At 60.0% G+C, this 16,475-nt stretch overlaps 2 protein-coding genes across 3 annotated transcripts in view; one reads left to right on the plus strand and one right to left on the minus strand.

Annotated features, from left to right (window-relative positions):
* Positions 1-3,657: 3,657 nt before the first annotated feature.
* DOK2 (docking protein 2) lies at positions 3,658-7,224 on the minus strand (the record flags this gene model as incomplete). Its single annotated transcript, XM_082298219.1, has 5 exons — positions 3,658-4,533; positions 4,615-4,796; positions 5,217-5,325; positions 5,419-5,709; positions 7,162-7,224. 5 exons carry the CDS (start codon positions 7,222-7,224, stop codon positions 3,658-3,660), a joined length of 1,521 nt encoding a protein of 506 aa, XP_082154345.1.
* Positions 7,225-9,387: 2,163 nt separating this feature from the next.
* Positions 9,388-16,475, plus strand: part of XPO7 (exportin 7) — a 61,488-nt gene continuing 54,400 nt past the window's right edge. For both annotated transcript variants that reach the window (XM_082298415.1, XM_082298416.1), the window contains exon 1: positions 9,388-9,485. In XM_082298415.1, the coding sequence (XP_082154541.1) occupies positions 9,468-9,485 (18 nt within the window). In that variant the 5' untranslated portion in view covers positions 9,388-9,467. The remainder of the gene's footprint in view (positions 9,486-16,475) is intronic.

Genomic DNA, 16,475 nt, shown 5'->3' on the forward strand with positions numbered 1-16,475 from the left:
TGGGATCAGACTGGGAATCACTCCCAGAATGGGCAGGAGCCAGGGATGCTCCGGGCTGGGATCAGGCTGGGAATCACTCCCAGAACGGTCAGGGATGCTCCGGGCTGGGATCACGCTGGGAATCACTCCCAGAACGGGCAGGGATCGGGGATGCTCTGGGCTGGCCGAGGTGCCCGGGATCGATGCCCAGCACGTCGCCCCCGGCCGATCCGTGGGCAGCAGAGGCCGCGGGATCAATGTGGGATGAAGGAATTACGGCTGCGGACGCGCAGCTTTTACGGCTTCCTTCCCAACAAAGTCCGGCCGTGTGGACTCCCGGTGATTGCCAATTAATTTTGCTGCAGCCCAGGGCAGGAAAGAGCCCAGTAGCCGTGAACCTGCTTTTCCCTGGATCTGGAATGCTGCAGTTTCCAGGAATGACCAGTCTGGGAATCCTCAAGCCGCCAAAAGGGCAGGGAAAAATAGGATGGGTGGATTTAGGAGCTTTCCCCCCGCTCCACCACCTCCACTTTCTCCTCACCTCCGTTCATCCCACATCCCGAGGAGCTCCGGGAACGAGACAGGCGGAGAGAATCCAGACCTTCCCAATTAGCCAATTTTTCCTGAATGAAGGGCCCTGCTCCTGCCAGCTCCGGGAATGGGATTTCCATCAATCCCGGCCTGATGAGCTCCTTGTCACTCAGCACCTCTAATGCTCCCCGCTAATGCCGTTAGGGGCTCCTCGGCACGGCCCTAACGCAGTTTGCAGCTCCTGCTGGCGCCTGGGATTCGGCCGGAGCGGGAGAGCGAGCGCATCCCTAATCCAAGGAGACACTAATGGGAAAACGAGCTGCCTCCACGAGGTGTGCGGAGCCACGGGGAAAATGGGAAAAATGCCCGGGAGTGGCATGTCCAGGCCTTGGGAAGCGTCCCCATCCCGGTTTGCAGCAGGTCTGTTCCTTGTTTTCCCCATCCCAGAGATTCCTGCACCCCTCTTTCCGTGCCTTGACCGTCCAAGCCTTCCCAGCCCACCTTTCCTTTGGGATTCTCCCTGTTTTCTCCACAGGGCTGCATCCCTGGTCCATTCCCAATCCCAATTTTCCCATTCTCTCCATCCCAGAGATTCCCACAGCCCTCACTCTGCCCCTCCAAGCCTTCCCAGCCCACCTTTCCCTTGGGATCCTCCCACTTTTCTGCCCCACGGCTGCATCCCTGATCCCTTCCCCATCCTCTCCATCTCGAAGATCTCCTTATCCCGCTTTCCTCGCTCTGCCCTTCCCAGCCCACCTTTCCCTTGGGATCCTCCCGGTTTTCCGCCCCAGGGCTGCATTCCTGGTCATTCCCAATCCCTATTTTCCCATCCCAAAGACTCCCACACCCCTCATTCCTTGCTCTGCCCCTCCAAGCCTCCCCAGCCCGGCTTTCCCTCGGGATGCTGCTCCGTGCCCTTCTCCATCCCGGGATGCGGCTCTGCCCCTGCTCCTCTCCTGGGAAGAGGCTCGGGAGCCCCTCGGAGCTCGGAACAAATCCCTGTTTTGCTTATCCCTGCTTCTAAATGATTCATAATCACATAACTCGATGAGGACAATAACTCCCAAATCAGATTAAATCTCTCCATTTGTCTGGAGCTTTGGGCTTTAATCTCTTCCCTCCCTCTTTTCCATTGATTTTTTTCCCAGCCCAGCCCAGCCCCTCGCCGAGCCCTTCCAAGGGTTTTTCCAGCTTGGAATCCTCCTCACCCAGACTTATCCTCCAGGCCAGGTCCCCTTTTCCACCCTAAGCCGCATCCATGGGGATGGCGCAGGCAGGGGATGCAATTCCAGCACCAAAATTCCCAGAATTTCCCCCAATCTCTGCTGCTGCCTCTAAAACTTGATCGGTGCCATTTCCAGTGATCCCTGGCTGCCCGCTACAGATCCCATAGGATTGGGAAGTGCAGCCTGGGAAGTCTTTCCATGTTTTTATAGGGCCGTTCCCGGCGATCCCTCGTTAGCCTGGCTTCCCACAGGATCGGGAAGCGAAGCATGGGAAGTGTTTCCAACCCTTTGGTTAAGGAAGGAAAACGGCGGAAGGAGCAGGGACGGAGCGGGAAGCTGGGCTGGCGGAGGGATGGTTGTGTTAACTCTGATGAATAATTAATAACCCCCTAATGAGCGTTAATTAATTAATAATAACATGTGCTCAAGCGATCGATTCCCGATGAATGCCAGGAGTCCCCCTGGCTCCAGCTCGGGAATGCTCCTGGATTGAGTCCGGAGATGGGAACCAGCCCCGGGAATGGACAGGGACCGCCCCTTTTTTCCATGGGAATGGGTCTGGGAAAGGATGGGAAGCATCTCCCAAACCCCTTCCAGGGCACGGCAATGATTTTCCTTGGTCCTGTGTGGAAAACTGTGCTGGAAATGTGGGATTTTTCTTTATTCGGGCCCAATTTTAGGTGTTTTTCCCACCTGGAGCGGGATCCCACCTGCGCATCCCATTCCCTTCAATCCCGCCCGGGATGCAGCGATGGATACGGAGCTTTAATCAGCGTCTCTCATTAAAAGCACTTAATTTGCCTTATTAAAATCCGCCCTTTGGATTCGCGGGATCCAGGAAATGAACCGGAGCACCTGAGCGCTCCCTTTGATTGGGAGAGGTTATAAATAATTCATGGCATATCTGCGCTTTCCATGGAAAACCTGATGGGGTGGTGAGGAACTGGGATCCCGAGGTCTCTCCGGGGTGGGGATGGAGCTGGGGGGGTCCAAGGTGTCCATGGAGGGTCCCAGCAGGATCCAGGTGCCAGGGAAATACCCATGGGGAATTGGGATGGGTCTGGTTGAGGGGCTGGATGTATCCAAGGAAAGGCTGGAGGTGGTTGGGAAGAGGAGGAGGAGGAAAGGGAGGATGACCCAGAGGCCGTGCACTGGTTTGTACTGGTTTGTACTGGGAGGACTGGAGCCAGCCGTGAAAATCTCCATGAAAATAAAGCCCAGTATTCCATCTGGAATCCAGAGGGGCTGGAAAGGGGGGCTATAACAGGAATTAAAAACAAAAGTGTGGCTGGAACAGCGGGAATTTGTGGGATTGCTGAGTGAGGAGCTGGAGGGACCTTCGGACAGGGAAGGACCTGGCCCTGCCACGGCACTGGAACGTACTGGGAGCACTGGGAGCACTGGGGGCACAGCGGGCCTCGGCTGTGGGATCTGAATGCCTGGGGATGAGCATCGTCCATCCCATGGGGTGGGAGCTGCATCCCGGGGGATTCCGGATGCGCATCCCTGCCGAAGTGCGCCAACCGAGCATCCCAGGCCCATTCCCGCCCCAGCTGCCTCTGGAAGTGCATCCCGGGGGATGTGTGGGGGGCAGAGCCGCTGCTCCCGAGGCTGCGCCGGGTGAGGAGCGGGATTTGGGGTCCCGGGGCTGCGGCTGCGGGGCTGCGGGGGGACCCCTGCCCGGGCACCGCCCGTCCGGCGGGCTCGCACTGCCCTCCAGTGGGCGCATCCCGCTCCCAGCGCTGCCCAGCTGTCCCCTGCCACCACCCAGCTGTGCCGCACCGCTGCCCAGATGTGTCCCCGTGCCCCCTTCCCCAGCCATGGGTGCGCTGAGCTGGGCTGGTCTCAGCCCAGCCGGGGCTGGGGTAAAGCCCGATCGGGGCATTTGGGGTGTCCCCTCCTCCCGTCCCCCCGCTCCCGCTCACTGCAGGTTCCTCTTCTTGGCCCCCTTGAGGGCCACGTTGTCGTACTCGTTGTCGCCGAGCCACTCCTTGCCCTGCAGCAGGAAGGGCTGGCGGAGCGGGACGGGCCTTTTGGGGACGGCGTAGTCATCGCGCTGCGGGTTGTAGGGACAGCCCTGCCCGGGGGGCTCCTCGGGGGCCGCCTGCAGCCTCCACGCCTCCCCCTTCACCTCCTCGGGCTCGTCGTACACGGAGAGGGCGCAGAGAGCCTCGGGCTCGTCGTAGATGTGCTCGGGTTTGGGGGCAGTGGGGCGGCCGGGGGGCTGCCGGCCCCTCTCTGCCTCCCTGGTGCCACTCGGGGGCTCGGGGAGCCCCTCCTGGGGACAGCCCAGGCCGCCGAGCTGGCGCGCCAGGAAGGACTTGGCGATGGTGTCGAAGGGAACGGCGTACTCGGACTCCACCTTGGCACCGTCCTGCCTCCAGCCCTTCTCCGGCACCGCCGGCGCATTCCCGCGGCGCAGGGAATCGCAGGGCTCGGCGTAGGGAAAATCCGCACCCCGCGACGCCTGGAAGGGCCCCGAGGGCTCCCCAGCCCCGGGCGGCATCCCCGCTTTGGCCTTCACCCCCTTCCCCTCCCCTTTGGGCACCTTCCCCTCCCCAGAGGGGCACTTGGGCTCCTCGTGGCCCTGTGCCCAGCTGGGCGTCCTGGCGTGGTCAAGCGGCCGTGGGGCTTCGTCCGCGGGGCCCCCCCAGCGCGGCCCCTCGGCCCCCCGGCCCCGCTGGACGTCGATGGCCGCCTCGATGGCCTGGAAGATCTCGTTGCCTTGCCTGGTGTCGAACTCGAAGTTGCCCTCTCCGGACGCGCAGCGCCGGCCGGCCTCGAAGGAGAAGGTCACCTGCGGAGGGCTGGGGTCAGTCCCCACGCCACGGCCACGGCCACGGCCACGGCCAGCCCGGCCTTCCCGCACCCCACTGACCTTATCCCGGCCGAAGCGGCGCAGGAAGCGGTAGGGCCAGCTGTACAGGATCTCCTGGCTCTGGAGGTGCCGCAGCTCCAGCGCCTCCTCGCCGGCCCGCAGGATGCAGCGGCCCCGGAGGCGGCAGCGCTGCGACGACGGCGTCACCCTCACTGTCACCTCAAACACCTGCTCCAGGCCGGCTGGGGATGGACGGGGTGGACACTGGACACGTGTCCCACCCCACAGAGGGGCCAGAGTGACCCCTCAAGCCAGAGCAATCTGCTCCAGGCCGGCTGGGGATGGACACAGTGAACACTGGACACGTGTGCCACCCCAAGAAGGACTGTGGGTGACCCTCCCAAGCCAGGGCAACCTGCTCCAGGCCAGCTGGGGATGGACAGGGTGGACATTGGACACGTGTCCCACCCCGCAGAGAGGCCAGGGTGACCCCCCAGCCGGGGCAGCGGTGTCCGGCTGATAAGGGCTGGACAGCTCCGGCCACTGCTGATAGCGCAGCACAGCCAGCGCCGCCAACCGCAGCAGGAAGCGGTTTTTGGGGAGGAGATTTCGCCTCCCACGCAGCAGCCCCAGCCCCACTCCTCCTTCCCCACTCCTCCTACCTTTGCCCCGGGAGCTGTACAGGGAATTTTCCTCCATGGAGAACTCGCCCTCGGTGCCCAGCGAGCCCGGCGGGCCCTCCTTGGCCGCTGCCGGCTCCTCCCGGCTCCTCTGCCCGGGGAAAGCGCGCAGGTGAGGGGTCCCATCCCTCCCAATGGACCCCACCTTTCCCAAGCCCATTATCCCGCTTTTCCCGGCGTGTACCGGGAACGCCAGCTCGCACAGCCTCTGGATCCAGTCGGCCGCCTCGGCGCTGTCGGCAGCCAGGAGGAATCGCCGGTCCGTGGTCTCCAGCAGGAAGGGGACGGTGTCCTTGGGACAGGTGGCATCGCCGCCCGCCTCGGCCACGTGGACGCAGTCGCTGAGCCGGACCAGGCGCCGGCCACCCTCGGCCTTGCGTGGCCTCTCCGCCGGCCCCGAGCCCTCCAGCAGCTCCAGGCGGGCCGTGGAGCAGGAGCTCTCCCGGTACAGGACACCCCAGAACTTCTTCCATTTCTGCCGTGGGGAGAATGAATCAGTGGGGTTTTGCCTTCCCAGGAGGGTTTTATCCTTCCAGGAATTTTTATCCCCTCGCGATCATGCAGGACCCCAAGGCAGGACAAGGGTGCAAAGCCCTGCAGGGTCCCGCATCGCAGCCAGGACTGGCTGAAGGTGGGGGTGAGATAAATTGGGGTTTAAGAATCCCTGGATAAACATCCCTGGCATGCAGCAAGGCCTTTCCAGCACCAGCAGCATCCCAGGCTCACCCAATCCCAACTCCAATCCCAACCCCCCATCTGCAGCCCCCCACAAGCTGTGCCCACAGCCCTGAACAACTTCCAGCTCCTTTTTCCTTCCATTTTCCCTAAAAACCCCAACTTTTCGACTCTCCCCTGGCAGGAGCAGCAGTTCCGGGCCCCGGAGCGTGGGAGGCCCCACAGCAGAGGGGAAGTGGGGGCAGGGGAAGTCAGCCCCAAAACCGGCGGCGAATCCTCCCCGGCAGCTCCGGGGCCCGCGGGCCGTGCCGGGACACGGCTCCCTTTTCCCGGGATGGGATGTTGGGATCGCTGCCCTTCCCGTGGCGTGGATCCCCTCGGGATGGGGTCCACGGGGAGCAAAACCCGGGAGAGGAGCAGGAGAGGCCCCTCAGCTCCTTCCCCTCAGAGCCATTGCCCAACCCCGGCCTCGATGAGCGGCGGAAGCAGCGTGGCTTTGGGGGCCACAGCTGTCACCCCCCGGGCGGAGCTGCCACCAGATGTGGCTTTGGGGGTCACTTCCGTCACCCCGTGGCTCTGGGGGTCACATCCGTCACCCAGCGTGGCCCTGGGGGTCACATCCGTCACCCAACGTGGCTCTGAAGGTGGCATCTGTCACCCCTCGGCTCTTGGGTCACATCTGTCACCCCGTGGCTCTGGGGGGGTTGTAGCTGTCACCCATTGTGGTTCTGGGGGTCCCGTCTGTCACACAAGGCAGCTCTGGGGGTCACATCCAGCACCCAACGTGGGGCTCAGGGACGCATCTGTCACCCCCCCGGTTCTGGGGGGTCACATCAGTCACCCGTTGTGGCTCCGGGCGTCACATCTGTCACCCCGTGGCTCTGGGGGGGGTTGTAGCTGTCACCCATTGTGGTTCTGGGGGTCACATCCCTCATCCCCCTGGCTTTGGGGGTTGGATTTGTCACCCACTGTGGCTCTGGGGGTCACATCCGTCACCCAGCGTGGCTCTGGAGGTGGCATCTGTCACCCCTCGGCTCTGGGGTCACATCTGTCACCCGCAGCTCTGCAGAGCCTCTCTTGGGGGGTCCCTACAAAGCACCCCCAGCACCTCCCGTTCCCCCTCCCCCCCGCGCTGCCTGAAGGGACACTGAGCATCCAGCGGGTGGGATCACCCCATTCCCATGGGATTCACCCCCGGACCCCACATCCCAACGCCCCCGTAGCTTTCCAGGACCCCCCGAAGCCCCCTGACCTTCCCGAAGGTTTGCTGGAGCTGGAGGTAGATCCCGCCCTGCTTCACCACCGGCTCCTCCATCCGAGCACCTCCGGCATGTCCGGCGTGTCCGGAGTGTCCGGAGTGTCCCCCGGGGGTCCCTCGGGGCCGCGTCCCCTCCCCGGTGCCACCGTGGCCGGCTCAGCTCGTGACGTGCTCAGCTCGGGCTCCGCCGTTTCCTCCGCTGGCGGTGGCTTCCTGTGGGTCCCCACGCGGGGACAGGGACACGGGCGTGGCACCGCCGGACAGGTGGGTGTGGCACTGCTGGACACGCCCGCGTGCCACCCTGTGGTGCTGCTGGGCACTGGGCAGGGCACTGGACACTGGGCAGGGCACTGGGAACTGGGCACTGGGCACTGGGAACTGGGAACTGGGAACTGGGAACTGGGAGCTGGGCACTGGGAACTGGGCACTGGGAACTGGGAAATGGGCAGGGCACTGGGCACTGGGCACAGGTGCACGACAGTGGGCACTGGGCACTGGGAACTGGGCACTGGGCACTGGGAAATGGGCACTGGGAAATGGGCAGGGCACCTGGAAATGGGCAGGGCACTGGACACTGGGCACATATGTAGGACAGTGGGCACTGGGAACTGGGCAGGGCACTGGGCAGGGCACTGGACACTGGGCAATGGGCACTGGTCACTGGGAACTGGGAAATGGGCAGGGCACTGGGCACTGGAAACTGGGAAATGGGGAATGGGCAGGGCACTGGACACTGGGCACAGGTGCAGGACACTGGGCACTGGGAACTGGGAACTGGGCCCTGGGCAGGACACCGGGAACTGGGCACTGGGCACAGGGAATGGGGCAGAGCACTGGGCACTGGGCATTGGGAACTGGGCACTGGGCATTGGGCATTGGGCACTGGGCACAGTTGCAGGACACTGGGGCAGGATGCCGGGCACTGGGCAGGGTGCAGGACACTGGACAAAGACGCTGGTCACCGGCTAGGATACTGGGCAGGACACTGGGCACAGGGGAGGGCACTGGGCACAGGCCACCGGGCGCTGGGCAGCCCCGCCACGGCCCTGCCAGGCTTTTCCCACCTGGGAAATGGTCCCGGGGGTGCCCCGGGGGGCGGCGACCTCCCACCAGTGCCCCTGCCCAGCATCCCAGTCCAAACCAGTGCTCCCAGTGCTGGCGGTGGAGCCATGGGGGGGGAGGGGGGGGGAATGGGGAAGGTGAGGGCGAGGAGGGGGAGGAGGAGGAGGAAGAGGTTTTGAGGCTGCGGCAGCGCGGGGAGGGAAATGGGGGATGGGGGAACTGGGAGCACTGGGGCAGGGCAGACACTGGGGCTGGGCTGCGGTAACTGGGAGCACTGGTGCGAGGGCCTGGGGGCGGGGCACCGAGGGCACCGGGGGCACTGGTTATACTGGGGGCACTGGGGGCACTGGTGCTACTGGTGTCAGTGGTCACATGGTGACACTGGTTATACTGGGGGCACTGGGGGCACTGGTGCTACTGGTGTCAGTGGTCACATGGTGACACTGGTTATACTGGGGGCACTGGGGGCACTGGTGCTACTGGTGTCAGTGGTCACATGGTGACACTGGTTATACTGGGGGCACCGGGGGCACTGGTGCTACTGGTGTCAGTGGTCACATGGTGACACTGGTTATACTGGGGGCACTGGGGGCACTGGCCCTACTGGTGTCAGTGGTCGCACTGGTGACACTGGAGGCACTGGTTATACTGGGGGCAGTGGGCGTGCTGGTCACCCTGGTCACAGTGGTGTCGCCGCTGTCGCCGCTGTCGCCGCTGTCGCGGGGGTGCGCGGCCCCTTTAAGGCCGTGTCAACAAACCCCGCTCGCGCCCCTCCCTCCTTCCCCCGCGCCGCGCCGCCGCCGTGACGTCAGACGCCGCGCGCCGCGCGCGCACCGGAGGCGTGGCCCGGGCGCTGTGGGCGTGGCCCGGCGCCGCGCGCAGGCCCCGCACGGGCGAGGAGGCGTGGCCTGGGCGGGGGCGGGGCGTGGCCTGAAGCGGCGCGCGCACCCCGCGGGGCGTGGCCACCGCCTTGTGGGCGTGGCTCAAGCGGCGAGGGGCGTGTCCCTTCGGCGCGCGCAGGCGCCGGATAGGCGGGGCGGGCGCGGGGGGCGTGTCCCTTCGGCGGGCGCATGCGCGGGAGGGGCGGGGCCGCGCGCGGGGGGCGGGGCCCGGGCGGCGGGGGGGGCGCGTCCCGGCGCGGCGCATGCGCGGTGCGGGCGGCGGCGCGGGGGGACGCGGTGGCGCCGGGCCCGGCGCAGGCGGGGGCGGAGGCGCGAGCGGAGCATGAATGGGGCAAGATGGCGGATCATGTGCAGGTGAGCGCCGGCCGCGCCGCGGGGCTCCTCCGGGCTCGCCCGCCGCCCTCCCGGCAGCCCCGCGCCGCCCCCCCGCCCCGCGCGGCCGAGCCCCGCACGGCCAGGCCCGGCCAGGCCCGGCGCGGCCCAGGCGGCGGCGGCCCGCAGGCCCCGCTCGCTGAGGAGGTGTCGCCGCCGCCGCCGCGGCCTCTCGGTGTCCCCCCGTGTCCCGGTGTCCGCGCCGTGTGTCCCTGTGTGTGTCCCTATGTCCCCACCGTGGATTCCCCCCGGCCGCCGGCGGCTCCTCCCGTCCCCGTCGTGTGTCCCCCGTGTCCACGCCGTGTCCCCCCGGCCCCATCGCGTGTCCGCCGGTGCCTCCCGGTGTCCCCCCGCCGTGTGTCCCCGTCCCCACCGTGTCCCACACCCGTGTCCCCGCTGGGTCTCCCTGCTCCCAGCTGTGTCCCCCCACATCTCTCTGCCCCCTCTCTCGCCGCCGCTGTGGGGTCCCGGTAGGGCAATATCTGGGAAAAGGCCGCTCAAATCCCGGTTTTCCCCTCGGAAAGCAGCAGCCAGGCCCCCGCTGTCAGCCGCTGTCCCTGTTCCTCTCACCCGGGGTTTTTGGGGGATCAGCTCCCTGGTCCCGCTGTTGGCATTCGCGTCCTTGTGGGGATCCTTGGGATGTGTTTGGATCGTATTCCAGCGGGGTCCGGAGCGTTTTGCAGCCGTGTGGAGACCTGGAGTTGGGGGAAGGTGTTTAATGAGTGTTCGGAGTGAAAGCTGGAGGGGAGAGGTTCGTGGGGCGGGAGCCGGGAGGGAAGTCAGGGACGGCAGCGGCTTCCAGGCTGGAGTGGAGGGACCAAAACCCCTCTGAACGGGCCCAAAACCCCATGGAAAGTGTCCACAGACCCTCTAAAAATTGCCTAAACCCTCTGAAAATTACCTAAACTCTCTGAAAATTACCTAAACTCTCTGAGAGAGACACAAATCCCTCTGAAAGGGACCTAAAACCCTCGGAGTGGGACCAAAACCCCCTCAGAAAGGCACCCAAAACCCCAAGGAAGGGGCTCAAACCCCCTCTGAAGGAACACAAAACCCTTTGAAAGGGTCCCTCAGCTCTTTCGACGGGACCTAAACCCTCTGAGAGCACCCCAAAACTCTCTGAAAGGGACCCTAAAACCTCTGAAAGGGACCCAAACCCTCTGAAATTTGCTCTAAAACCTTTGAAAGGGACCCAGAACGCCTTTGAAGAGTCCCTGGACCTTCTGAAGGGGACGCTAAACCCTCTGAAATGGACCTAAAATCCTCTGTAAGGGACCCAAACCCCCTTGGAAAGAGACCCTAAACCTTTGGAAAGGGCCCAAAATCTGCTGAAAGGGACCCCAAACCCTCTGAAATTGACCCCAAACCCTCTGAAGGGACCCCAGACCCTGTGAAAGGGACCCCAAACCCTCTGAGAGGGACCCGAAACCCTGTGAAAGGGACCCCAAACCCTCTGAGATTGATCCCAGACTCTCTGAAGGAACCCCAAAGCCTCTGAAATTGACCCCAAAGCCTGTGAAGGGACCCCAGACTCTGTGAAGGGACCCCAAACCCTCTGAAGGGACCCCAGACCCTCTGAAGGGACCCCAGACCCCGTGAGGAGCCGCTGCCGCCGCTGTCGGAGGCAGCAGAAGTCGAACCAGGCGCAGCTGGGGGTGGTTTTTGCATCGTATTTTGGTTGAGCCGGCGCTGGATTTGCATGGAGGCCAAAACCTTGGATAAACGTGGATAAACTGGAATGCCTGGGAGTTATTTATTATCCCTGGAACTTTGGGAATAAATCAATCCCGGGAGCCACGAGGGTGAGCAGTTTATTAACCCGGGAGAGAGGCAGGTTGGCCGGGAATGTGGTTGGGAATTGTGTCTAGGGAAAAGATCCCATGGGAAGAGAGGGATTGCTGCATGATAAACCAGAATTTTCCTGTAGGGAAACAATCCCGATTTTCCTCGGGATGCAGCCGGAACTCGGCTTCAAATCCGGGTTTTCCGTGTTAAATCTTGGATTGAGCAAGGTGGAAGTTGGAGCTGGAGGGGTTGGGATTGTTGTGCTCGGCGGGGTTAAAGTTTAACAGCAGAACTTTGGGAGATGTTCCACGGCTGGAAAAGGGATTTGCAAACTCGCAGCACCCGGAGCGGTTCCGGGAATTGCGGTGTGGGAAAAACGGAGCTGAAAACGGGAGCTGGATGGGGTTTGGGGAGGGGTTTGGAGTGATGGGAAAAGGGGAAAGGGATTGGAACGGGAAGAGAGGAGGTTTAGATGGGATTTTGGGAAGGAGTTCTTCCGCTGTCCCAGATTATCCCAACCCAGCCTTGGGCACTTCCAGGGATCCAGGGGCAGCCACAGCTCCTCTGGGAATTCCATCCCAACCCCTCCCCACCCTCCCAGCCAGGAATTCCTTCCCAAAATCCCACAGAAATCTCCCCTTTCCAAGTGGGAAGCCATTCCCTGGGTCCTGTCCCTCCAGCCCTTGTCCCCAGTCCCTCTCCAGCTCTCCTGGAGCCCCTTCAGGCCCTGCAAGGGACTCCAAGGTTTCCCTGGAATTTCCCTTCTCCAGCTGAACATTCCCAGCAACCCCAGCCTGGCTCCAGAGCGAGCAGTGCAGAGGTGTTTTTATGGGATAAGCTTTGGGAACGGATCTTGGTTTAATGGGAACAGGGATTTGGGAATAAATCCCAGCTGGCAGCAGCCGGGCAGGGTTTGGGAAGTTGGGAAAATCCTGCTGCTGCTTCCTGAGAGCTTCGCTTTGGGTGGCAAATATTCCCAGAGGAACTTTGGGAGTTGTGTTGGAGCCCAAATCCAGTTTTAGGGATTTGTTCCTGGTCTGGCGGAGCCCAAAAAGATTTTCCATGGATTTTACCTGGCGTGGTGGAGCCCAGAAAGATTTTTCCTGGATTTTATTTGGTGTGATGAAACCTAAATTCATTTTTTATGGATTTTACCGGATGTGCTGGAGCCCTAAAAGATTTTTTTATGGAATTGTATCTGGTTTGGTGAAGCCCAAAAATATTTTTTTATGGATTTTACCTGGTGTGAAGAAGCTCCCAAAAATTTTATGGATTTTACCTGGAGTGGTGGAGCCCAAATCCATTTTTTTAGGGATTTTTCCTGGAGTGAAGAAGCCCAAAACCACTTCTTATGGATTTTACCTGGAATGATGAAGCCCAAATCCATTTTTTTAGGGATTTTACCTTGTGTGATGAAGCCCAAACATTTTTTCATGGATTTTACCTGGAACAGTGGAGCCCAAATTAATTTTTGATGGATTTTTCCCGGTGTGAAGAAGCCCCAAACCCATTTTTTACGGATTTTACCTGGAATGGTGAAGCCCAAACCCGTTTTTTTAATGGACTTGACCTCATTTTCATCCTGAAAAATCAGAAATTCTGGGAATTTTGAGTGCTCCCTGCAGGTTTTGGTGGGAATTTTGCGCTCGGAGCTGCTTCCCTGGCTCTCCAAAGGGAAATGTCTGGGAACAAAGGATGCAGTGATGGGAATGCAGGAGAGTGGGATCAGATGATCCGGGTGCCTGGGAAGGAAAATCCTTCCAGAAAATTATTCCAGCACCAACTTTTCTGCAAATAAACAGCTCTTGGAATGAATATTTTTGGGATTTTCCAAGTTTTGGAAGCATCACTTGATCCTCCTTGGAGCGGAGGAGGCAAGGGGGGGTCATAAATCCCTTTTTTTTTTCCCCTTTGGAAGCAGATTTTCCCATTTTTCCTTTGAATTCCACTTCCTGACGTGATTTCCATGCTGCTGCCCCAAGGTGGGATGCAATTCCATGGAGATATTCCTCTTTGGGATAGGGATGGATCCTGGGGCTGTGCTGGGTGTTTCCTTTGCCTTGGATTTGGGAAATCTTGGAATGATTAAAAATGGTCACTTCCATTGGCTGGAAAGGGATAGGGAGAAGGTACCAGGATGTCCTGGAAGCTGAAATGAAGGAAATTTGGGATACAGGGAGGTACCAGGATGTCCTGGAAGCTGAAATGAAGGAAATTTGGGATACTGGGAGGTACCAGGATGTCCTGGAAGCTGAAATGAAGGAAATTTGGGATACAGGGAGGTACCAGGATGTCCTGGAGGGATTTAAAATCCACCTGGATGTGGCATTTTGGGAATGTTCAGTGGCAGCCTTGGCACTGCAGGGAGAACTCTTGGATTTGGATCTTGGAAGTGTTTTCCAACCCAAATTCCATGATTTTCAGGCTGAGGTGGCTGCTGGGAATAGGGAAGTCAGGGATCTGACACCTCAACAGTCCGAATTCCTTGGAAAATGAAGAGCAGGGAGAAGCCAGGAAGGAGATCCAGGGGGCTCTGGGTTCAATTCCGGCTTTTCCAGAGGTTGCACCATCAAGTTTTCTGCTTGACCAGAAAACCAAATCCAGTAATTCCAGGTGGTCTTTTCCAAGACTTCAGCCCCATGCTGCCCCATCCCGGTGTTGAGGTGGAATTCCTGTGGGAATTCCTGTGCCCTGTTTGTGGACCCAGCGATTGCAGGAGTTACAGTCCAAGGACACCCCGCTGGAAAAGGCTGGAAAAGGCTCATTCCTGGATTCCCTTCCAGCCCCAGGGAGGTGGAGATGATTCCCAGTGCTCACCTCACTCCTTCCCAAAGGAATTCCTGCCCAATATCCCACCCAAATTTCCACTTTCCCAGTGGGAAGCCATTCCCTGGGTCCTGTCCCTCCATCCCCTCTGCAGCTCTCCTGGAGCCCCTTCAGGCCCTGCAAGGGGCTCGGAGCTCTCCCTGGAATTTCCCTTCTCCAGCTGAACATTCCCAGCAATCCCAGCCTGGTCGATGTTCCTTAGGCATAAAATATTGGAGGATAAGGAAAAACTGCCAGTGCTGAAAGAGAGGAAATTTATGGGATGGTGGGAAGAAATTCCTGGCTGGGATGGGATTCCCAGAGGAGCTGGGACTGCCCCTGGATCCCTGGAAGTGCCCAAGGCCGGGTTGGGATAATCTGGGATCGTGGAAAGCGTCGGCATCGGGATTTAAGATCCTCCCAACCCAAACCATCCTGGAATTCTCCAGCACCACTTTGGATTCATTGGAATTGTATCCAGGGCTGGTTTTCCCTGTGGGCAGAGGTTCCAGATATTCCAGAGGCTCCGGAGGCTCCCAAGCCCTGCTGGCTCCCCGTCCTCTCCTTATCTGCGTCCCGCAGAGCTCCCTCCGGCACAATCGTCCCGGCAGTGCCGCTCTTATCTCGGAGCGGGACCTGCCCAGGGAGCACCGGGAATGACCCCAATTCCTGCCCATTCCAGCCTGGAATAAGCCTGGCTCAGATGCTCCTGGTGGGGTTCAAACATCCTGAAAATTTCATGGAATGAAGGATCAGGGAAGCTCAGCTGCTCTGCCTGGTTGTAATAAGGAAGTCAGGAAGAAAGTGAAGGAATTTGTTGGTGAGAATTCCCAAAAATTGGAGTTTTCGTCGGGGTTTCTTTGGTTGGATTGCAGTTAGCAGGAATTTGGTGGGGTTTTTTTCCCTTGGATATTTGTGCACATGAAATTAACAAATAAAATGATGGAAATTTAATGGAAATTAAGGATGAAACCTCCCCAAATTTCCAGGGATTTCAGCTTTCCCTCGGAGCTGCTCTCCTGGGATTTGGGGCTTTTTCCACGTGTCCTTAAATTCCCCTCATCCCACAGCTCCCTCCGAGCTCCGTATCCAGAGGAATCCTGTGGAAGGAAATCAGGGACACACCACTAAAACCTGGGATTTGAATCCCCCTGGGAATAATCCAGCACTTTCCTTCCCTGCTGGATTCACTCCTGGATAATTCCTTGCTTTTCCTGTGATGTTTTCCACGGGAATTCCGGGCTTTAGTTCCCTTGTGAGGGAACGTGGATTGTTCCTGCCTTTGGGAATTGTGTCCCTGTTTTTCCCGTGGCTCCGAGGGAGTTAATTCCCGGGATCCATGGGAAGGCTGGCACGGATCAGGCACAAACAAGGGAGTTTTGTCCCTGCCAGTGTCACACAAAAGCGGCTTCCAAGTCAGGAATCGCTGGGAATCGTTCCTTGGAAGTGGGAAGAGAAATGGCTGCAGGGAAAGCCCCATTCCCAGGTTTCTCCTGGAATTCCTGCACAGGGATTGGAAAATTGTAAAAACTTGGGGGTTTTTGTCCCAGAATTGTTGGAATTTGTGGGATGTGCTTCATCCTTCTCCTGCTGAGGAGGTGGAGCTGCTTCCCAGGGATTCCTGTGCGGGCCAGGGAATGGAAGTGAAGCTGTTGGAGCAACATTTTCCATGAGATTATTCCCAAACAAATGAAAATAACAACGAATCACAGCTCTGGGATGGGATGAAAAAGAAGAGAATTATTCCAGAGGGTCCCTCTCCGTGTTTCCCGGTTATTCTGGCAGCACAGATCCCAAATTCCCGGTGGTTTTGGCCTGGAATTGCCGTGTAGGGAATGTTCCCTGCTGCAGCCGCCGGCTCATCCCGGAGCCTCATCCCAAACAACCTCTCCTGAAAAGAAATCCCACAGCCAGCGCTATCCTGGTTTTTGGAAAAGCCCAAAATTCCCAGCTTGGAATGATCCCCCCTGGAAAGCTCCAGGTGGGAACAGCTGCTCGTTAATCCAGCAGGAAAATCCCCAGGGAATGTTTGTATCCAGCTGCAAATCCGCGCTTGAACTGGGACACCTCGGGTGTCACCGGGGGGGAGCATCGGCCCCGGTCCCATTTCCTGGGAATGTTTTCCGGCTGTCTGAGCACTCGGGATCTGCCTGGTGGTTTTCAATCCCTTTGGAGGCATCCAGGGAGGCTCCATCCCCTTCTCCTTCCGTTCCTGCTCCAGGGGGTTGGGATGCGGTGATGGAGGAGGTTCAGGGGGAGCTCCTGCCGCTGTCCTGGGGTGCTGAGGGACAGTGGGAATTGGGAATGCCCATCCCAAACCGTTCCGTGATTCCATGAAATCCTTTATGGCTCCGTGCAAAGGGAGCACGAGCTGAGTTTGGG

Source organism: Coloeus monedula (genome assembly GCF_965178545.1).
Source record: "Coloeus monedula genome assembly, chromosome: 28".
Lineage (NCBI taxonomy): Eukaryota > Metazoa > Chordata > Aves > Passeriformes > Corvidae > Coloeus > Coloeus monedula.